The 9,240-nt window shown below is 33.2% G+C and overlaps 1 protein-coding gene across 1 annotated transcript in view; it reads right to left on the bottom strand.

The window, feature by feature from the left end:
• Positions 1-7,493: 7,493 nt before the first annotated feature.
• Positions 7,494-9,240, bottom strand: part of LOC128505192 (homeobox protein six1) — a 2,728-nt gene continuing 981 nt past the window's right edge. The window contains exon 2 of the mRNA XM_053475502.1: positions 7,494-7,896. Within this exon, the coding sequence (XP_053331477.1) occupies positions 7,602-7,896 (295 nt within the window). The 3' untranslated portion in view covers positions 7,494-7,601. The remainder of the gene's footprint in view (positions 7,897-9,240) is intronic.

Raw genomic sequence — 9,240 nt, 5'->3', positions numbered from 1 at the left:
ATCCGCAACCCTTTTAGCCTACATCGGGTTTAGGGAACACAATATAACATAATGACCCCACAAAGGGTTAATGTTCCTTTCCGTGAATGTATCATTTTTATCCCAAAAAATCATTTTTTAGCAATTTTATTTTCAGATATCTAAAAGATTTCATTAATAAAAAAATATCAGATTGTAGCCATTTTATCTTTCTTTCTGTTTAGAAATACAAATGTTACTTAATTACTAATATTTTTCTTTTCCGAACATATTTTAAAAATGTAACTTAAAACAAACATGTTTTGTTATCATTTTTATTATTATCAAGAATAGTAATTTAGACATGCAGTCTCTTTGTTCATTCTGTATGCACTCTGATATGTTTAAAAAGCACAAAAAAATTTAGATTGTAAGCTCACGAGCGGGGCCCTCATAAGCCCCCCCAAGGCTAGATGGCAGCTGAGGGGCAGAGTTCTCAACATGAATGAATGTATATTTGTTGGAGCTTATTGGAAAAAAGTTTTAATAATTATAATAAAAAGGATACAGCATTATTATCACAAATGGGTAAATAATAATAATAAAATAATAATAATAATAATAAAAATAATAATAATAATAATAATAATAATAAAAATAATAAATATAGTAGCATTGTTTTAAATTACTAATTTGGGGATTTTGTAAAAAAATGACTTTATATTTATAAGTGATGTGTTCAAAATCCTAGTCCACCTTATTTTTAAAATACATTTAACCCTTTAAGGCCAAAACAGACAATGTTTAAATTTTACCAATAATGGATTTTCATAATGTAGGGCTCCATTTATGAAAGACTTGCTCTTATGGACATGAAATGTATATTTTCTGTTGACCCGCATCTCTCCATTGTTGCTGATCATGTGATGCCCTCATGTTCTCGAACCCCCTGTGATGTTTGCTTTATGGCAGAGCTAATTTTTTGGCCCTTTCTCCATAGACTTTCATTAATTGAGTCACGTATTCTACTGTTTAGGACATTAGACGTGTTTAAGGGTGTGACGTGGGCCCCTGCTTTAGTTTCTTGATGCTTTAATAAAGACATTAATACCATCCGCTACTAATGGCTCCTGTAATGATTTATTGCCAGGCTGTGACAATGAGTCTGTAACCATAGCACTGGCTTTTTGGGGGCAAAACTAGCCTTTTGTTTATTTGCTGAACTGAACATAAATTGGTACTGATTTCACACAATTACCTGTTCAATGAGACCACAACTTATATTATTATTATTATTATTAATTAATTAATAATTGAGTGATAAAGCACCATCATATTCAGCAGCACTGTACAAACTCCAGCACATATATAGTGGCAGGGACCCCCAAACCATCTAAAGGAGACCCTAGATTTATATATTATGTCTTTTTATCCAACAGATTGGGATAAGGTGAATGCTCCAGACACACATAATGGATCAATACACAATACTATACATTATACATTATACACTATATTTCATTAAAAAATTAATAATCTGCTGCTCTCCAGCAGACAGGTTCTAAAGCCATGGCCATGAAGACAAGCCAGTATTTCAACAACTGTAGGGAAAGTATGTGCTAATTACCTGTGCGGCAGGTAAGGGGTTAAGCCAGTGCAGGGGATCAGGGGATCCAGTGCATGGGAAATGTGTGTGTGGCAGGGTGAGAACTGCCTGCAGGGGAGAGGGGCAGGGTAAAATGTCAGAGAGGGCCAGGGAGGCATCTACACCTGGGACTGACACCTCCCCAGCTTTCTCAGACTTTTCACAAAATTCCCCTGCAAATGTCTCAAGGAGGAGGGGGGGGGGAGATCAGAGCAAGGTGCAGGTTTACCTGGGTGTATTAGTGAGCCCCCCCCAGGCAAGGCTTTCTGTTCTATGTTCTTTTAATCTCCCCTAATGATCAGAGAGGCTGTGTCATATTCAGCATTATTTCTATGTATATAATATTATCCTTAGTGTCATCTTTCACTTCCTACACAGACCCTTTAACCTTCCTCAGGATCAGTTTAGGTTACATAGTAACACATACACATATAGACATTATATATGTATGAACTTGTAACTAGCCAGGGGATGTATACATATAACCGTGTCTATGTCTGCCAGACTGACTGTCTGTCTGTCCTCTTTGTGTCATATGCCTTGGTGTGCCCACAATCAGAGAGCAAAACACATCAGAGATCTTTGATTCTAGCCTGTCTAATGGGTTAATACTGTTATGGCATTAAAAGGGTGTACAGAGGGAACAAAGATGCACAGGTCATACTGCATTGCTAGAAGTAAGTAGACCCCCCTCCACCTTCTCCTGCCACCACAAACCCTCAGCTTCCCACCCTGCCCTGTAATCCTATACCCCATGCATTGCATTATAGAGTTATAGGCAGGAATCCCTTCTGGCCATAAAATAAAATGTGATGCTGATAACATTATACTTTCAGGTGCGAGGCTGGGAACATCAGAATTATTAGCACTGGTTAACCCTTTCCCTGTTGAGCACATGTTTTCTTTGGAGAAGGAAGGGTTAAATCACGATAGAGACCTTTACATAGCATGTTTACCCTGAGAAGCAAACTGCGAAGTGAGAAAAATAAAAGTGAAAATGTTAATAAGCCTACTGTCCTCTTATTTATTTATTTTTAATTATGTAATTATTAATGTTAATTAATAAAAATCTCAATGGGAGAGAGTAAATCTGTTAAGTATCTTGTTTCTTGATCTTTTTCATTTGCAGTTGGTAAGGACAATGGTATGGGATTCAATGTGATAAATTTACCTATTTCCTTGCCTATTCATTGTGACTCCCAGGCCTATTAAAATGGACCAATTCCATGGGTGCGAATTTGGTTTATTCAATTGCTAATTCTAAAACAATTAAATAAATAAATCTATCTATCTATCTATCTATCTATCTATCTATCTATCTATCTATCTATCTATCTATCTATCTATCTACCTATCTACCTCTTTATAAATTTATATATCAATGTTTTTGGCCTCTCTGTCTCTATATCTACCTGTTTATCAATTCATCTATCAATAATTTATTTATCTGTCTGTCCATCTACCTGTTTATCTATCAATCATGTATCATCTATCGATTATCTATCTATATCTTATCTATATGGATAAATGTATCAATCATTCATCTATCTGCCTTTAACATACTGTGGACTGGATACATCATTGATTGTGTCCTGTTTTCTACTACCTTCTAAACACTTTCCTAAAATACTCATAATATTTCAACATAATCACATGATGAATTCCCAACTCGCCTACCTAAAGCAGATAAAATCTCTCCCACCTTCATAAATGTAAATATTTACGGAACCCGATTTCTAATGGAATAAAATATATTATCCAATAGTTATGTATACACTGATTTATAGTGAAAATCGCCAATACACGGTATCATTATATGCAGTAAGATGTACCTAAATTAAGGTTTATTTTTCCTTTTTAATCGGCGATAATACAAGCAAATATATATATATATATATATATATTTAAATATATATATATATATTTAAATATACATGCATTCAGCATGCGTGAGTAAATAAAATTACCATTGCTTGTATTATATAAACATAAAGAAAAGTGTGTATATGGGGGTTAGAAATCGATTGTCTATAATAAGAGTTAATTCATATTTTAAGGGGATGCATCGAGTTAAGGGTTAAAATTAACCCTTGAATTTCAAAAGCATTATCTATGGCAAATAAATAAATATATATCTGCTTACAAAGAATACATTGAAACGAATCCCGTTTGGAAGGTGCATTGGTAAGATATCGCCTGTTGCCATGGAAAATGCATATTTTACCATATTCTTTCCTAAATTGCCCAAATTACTAAATGTTTCAACGGAAGAGTTTTTACTTGAGGAAATTATTTTCGTAATTCTTAGGCTGAGTTTTCTATTATTCCGCTAATCCGAATTCCGACATGAAAACTTTAATAGTATACAGATTTAAAAATAAGACCTACCCTGGCATTATAATAATTTTAATCTAATCTTTTATTCCTATCATATCGGATAAATGAAATATTATTAGAAAAATATATTTAAAGTTATGTTAACTTAAGCATCAATAGCGCTAATGAAGTGATATTATGTATATTATATTAACATATTATGGCATTTTTGTTTTTAGTTTTTTTTTAGGATTTTTTTTGTAATTTATGTATACAATGACAGGGAATTGTTGCAATCTGTTCTACATGTGGATCCTATCAGCCACCGAATCAAACTTTCATCGGAGCTCAGAGTGAATGTAATTTTATTTTCACATTTGTTAAGTATTATGCCAAAGCTAATTCTGGATAGCCCCCACTAATTCAGAAGCCCACCACTCAAGGGCACTGAACAAGATCAAGTATAGTATATCTGGAAATTTGCTTTATAATTATTATTATTATGAGTATTATTAGTATTATTATATACAATTCATCAATCGGTTAAATTAGGCTTTCCAATTAAAAAACAATAAAAGTAATATTTTCTTATGCAACTTGTCAAACAAAAAGGATTCAGATCCCCATGACCAGCCCCAAAAATTCAGCATCATTAGGGTTTTAGAACAGCCATTCGGTCCATAATTACTAGTTATAAAAGAAAGAATCCTAATATTCTAAATACATTTTGTGAATAAAGATAAAAACAGTTATTCAGTCAAAACTTGCTGGTGATAATAGCAAAATTCCGATATCCTAAATAAAATTTGTAAATAGAATTTGAAACAGTAATTCAGACCAGAATGGTGATGAATATTAGCAAAATTCCAAGAGACTAAATTAAATAAATAATTTGTAAATTAAAATGAAAAATGAGTAAAGTCAGAATTATGGTTGATAATATAATATCCTTAAAAAAAATGTGAATTAAATGTAAAACAGTATTTAAGTCCAGAATTACTGGTGATAATGTCAATATTCCAACATCCTTAAATAAAATGTGTTATTATTTGTTGTTAATAGAAATGAAAATAGTAATTCAGTCCAGAATTGCTGGTAATAGTAGGAAAAATCCACTAAATTTACACTAAACAGAAGTAGAGTATTTTAGTATGTTTGCATGTATTAAGTGTGTGTTTTATTAGTATGTGTGTGTATATCCTACTTGTCCCCTGCAGCACTGAATTCACTAATTAGGAGATACTTAAATCTGTTGACATAAGGACATGAAAAAACTGCAATGAAAATAAAGCCAGTCTCCCATTCACACTGTGATCTAAGCTCCAGTAGTTGCCAAAAGTCACTCTAGAAAGGCTTTTTCTGGAGTATTTGCTTTTTTTTGGTCCTGAATGCAGGGAATGTCTGTATGTCCCTGGTGAGTGTCCCTCCTGCAGAGGGGGCATTTATCCATGTCCCCAAAGCCAGGAGGGTAAACACTGATGTGACTTAAATAAACACTTATTTAATGATCCAAAACACAGGCAAAAGGATCTTTTAGCTGAACTAATGTCTCTGATGTCCAGAGGGGGAAATCACTATTTTCTGTGCTTGTTGTCAGAATAAAATTCGTATATTATATATACTATATATATATTATATGTTATATTCGTATATATATATTATATATTATGGGGCTAATTACAGCTAAATAAGGGCTGCAAGATCTTGAAAAAAATAAAAATAACCAGGAATACAAGAATTTCACATTACTGACAGTTTAATAAATATCACAGTTACACAAAAAGTTTTATCCCCATTATTACCATAGAAATGAGACTAAAATTAAATAAATAAAAATCGATTCTATGAAAAGTAAAGCTAACTATTACAAAGTGGCAAAATATTTATGCTGTTTTTTTTAATGTTTTTACTGGAAAAATAAAAAAAAATAAGATAAGTATAGGAGAAATAGCAACATGATGCATTCAGTTTAATTTTTCTTGGGATATATTCTTTTAAAATTTGAACAAGGGTTATTTTTCTGCTAAATTCAATTAATCGGTACACAAGGGGTCAAATGAGATATTATAAAAATACTGTTTTTTTTATTTTAAGTATAATTATTTTGCAGGCAAAGGGGATGTTCAATTAAATACTAGTCCCTCTGGAACTCAAAGGGTCAAATAGAGTATTATAAAAACTCTAGGATTTGAACATATGAGAAGAGCTTTGTGAATATTGATGCTAATTGTTTTTCAATTCCAATCAACAGTGAAAAGGGTTTATGACCTGCTTATTGATAAGAGATCATCAGGAGATATATTGGGCTTAAATTAGGAAGCAGCAATATATTTATCTCAGGTGCAAGGATATTAATTCACTTCTAGGCGATAATTTTCCTAAAAAATGAGATAAAATCCAGAAAATATTTTATTTTCTCAATTAAAAATAAATTTAAAAAAGAAAGCTAATTTATGCAGTTCCCTAAGGTCTAACTGGTTGTACAATTGCTTAGTTTGATGATCTAATCAACGTATCCACAATAGATCATCACGAGTGTTTGAAGAAGTTTAGCGCAAACTGTATATTTAGCGCAAACTCTATCTTGGCCGGTAGGAAGGTTGCTTTATGCCATGACTGTGAAGAATCCAAAATTATTAAGGATGTATAAAGACATGGAGGTGTTAATCCAGTCCCTCTGGTCACCCCCCCCCAAAAAAAAAACCCCCAATAGACCCCCAATTAACCCACAAAAGGGTAAAGGAACAATCATGTAACCAGTCATCATTTAATGCCTCTGGTTCAAATTAAATTTCTCTTTTTTTGGTTGTTTTCCTTTTGGATGGCATCATTAATATTAACCCTTAAACCGCAAAGGCAGCAATGAAACGCTCTGCCCACGCTTCTAAATCTCAGAGGGTTAAGAGTTCTTCATACATCTTTTCTAATACATTTTAATTATAATTATTTAAGAACACTTACTTGTCTTTCACCCTTGGGGAGAAAATGGCCTTTAAAAAAACCACATTAAAATGATTGCAATTTTTTTTTTTAAAAATATGTTATTTCACATAGAAATGTGTTGCAGTTTGCACATTTATCCAGAATTCGTAGTGTTAATTTTTGTTCGATTTTGCTTCTTCAAGAAAACACATCAGCCGCACCTTCTTCTGTTTCTTTTTTCTAATACTGCATTTTATTAGGAACTAATTTGCAATCTTTTTTTTATATATATATATTTTTACACTAAAAGTGAAAAAAAAAATGTAAACGTAGCCTCATTCAAAATTGAATAGGTGCAATCACAGTTTTAATTGCTGTTTTAATTTGTCCTTAACCAATTTTGCTAATTTTCTCATAGAAACAAAAATTATTCATAAATAAAACACAATAGTATCATTTTTTGTACAGTCTAAATTGTGGAACAATATTGGGGGGGGGGTTTAGAGCAGAATCTATTTTTTTATGATGAATTGATGCATTTAAATCTCCTGAGCATTTGGCTAATTGCAGAAAATCTGTAAGAGCATTTAAAGGTGATGAGTGAGATCTGGGCTGATTTTAAGGAAAAAAAAATAAAATAAAAAATAAGTCATTTTGTTTTCTTTACATGTTAAGTACCATGAGAAAGAGTGGAGCATCAGAGTCATGAAATGTCTTGCTATGTACAGAGTGTGAAGTCTCTGGGTGGTGAAGATGTCCTTTAGGATCCTAGATCCACCAAGCTGGAGGTGAGGGGTCCCAGCAAAGAGTCCTGCAGCTGGTGCTGGTGGGCCTGCAAGCTGTGGCTGCCCTGTGAGGAGCCCAAAGCACTCAGGGTATAAGCTGAAGCCCCAGGGTGCCCCAGGCTGCCCTGGAGTAGGAGAACTGAGTTCTGATCTGGGCTCTGTGGAGGAGAAAATTCTTCTTCTGAACTGGACATCAGTGATTTGCCTCCATCCAGGGGCGAGAGCTGGTTCTGTTTGTTGGACGATGTGTTATTATTTTCAGTGTTTTCCCTAAATAAAAACAGAAAGTTTTATGAATATTGTACAAGGTTGATTGTTTTTAACAATTCTAGTCTGTATGCATGCAAATTAAACATCATCTATCTATCCATCAATCAATCAATCTATCTATCTATCTATCTATCTATCTATCTATCTATCTATCTATCTATCTATCTATCTATCTATCCATCTATCTATCTATCTATCTATCTATCTATCAATCTATCTATCTATCTATCCATCCTATCTATCTCTCTATCTATCTATCTATCTATCTATCTATCTATCTATCTATCTATCTATCTATCTATCTATCTATCTATCTATCTATCTATCTATCTATCTATCTATCTATCTATCTATCTATCTATCCATCTCTCCATCCACATACAGATATTTTAGACAGTTTAATATGACATGCGGATTAAAAAAAAACTATTTTCAGTGGACCCCAGAAATGTCTTCTATTCATATTATATTCGCGTTTATTATTATACTTGATTATACTGTTAATAAAGAAAGTGTTTGTTTTTGGTAAATTGCCTAAACATAAAATGTAAATTGATCTAAAAATACAACGTAAATTGATTTAAAAATGAACTATAAATTATGTTTTAAATCAATGCAATAAAAGTTAAAATAAGATTAATACGACTGATCAAGTGAGTGGTACATTGGGTCGTACATGATTAAACGCACTCTGACACACACACACACACACACACACACACACACACACACACACATATATATATATATATGTGTGTGTGTGTGTACATTCAGCATGCTTCAGCATAGCATGCGTGAGTAAATACACGATTGCTATAAAATAAATAAATTTGGCTATTTTCATGTACACACACACACATATATATATATATATATATACATATATATATAGATATATGCACACATACATATGCATTCAGGACTGTGGGCTATGTATTCCCGAACCCATGCACATATATATATATACATACATGCAGGGTTGTGGTGAGCCATGAAAACACCAGAACCCTCAGCCCCCTCATTATTTGTTTATTTTGTTGCCACATGGAAAACAAAACCCGAATCCCCCCTACCCCAGTTAAGTTATAGCCCCAGCAATAGGAGAGTTTACTGGGGATAAGTGCACTGGAACGAGGGTATTAACCGTTTGCAGACAGGCAGAAGCTGGGTGCATGCTGCTGCTGCACCGTTTTTATGAGTTTTATGGAGGAATTCCAAGTTGAAATGATTTAACCCTTCTCCTCCCGCTGGACAACTGCGCAGACTGGCTGCCAAAGGGTTACTGGCTTTTGATGTTAGTGGAATACCACGTGGAATTGTAAGAGGAATTGGGGGCATTTGTGC

This window comes from Spea bombifrons, chromosome 9, assembly GCF_027358695.1.
Source record: "Spea bombifrons isolate aSpeBom1 chromosome 9, aSpeBom1.2.pri, whole genome shotgun sequence".
In the NCBI taxonomy this organism is placed as follows: domain Eukaryota; kingdom Metazoa; phylum Chordata; class Amphibia; order Anura; family Pelobatidae; genus Spea; species Spea bombifrons.
The sequence above is the reverse complement of the archived record's forward strand: the minus strand, read 5'-3'. Positions and strand labels throughout refer to the sequence as shown.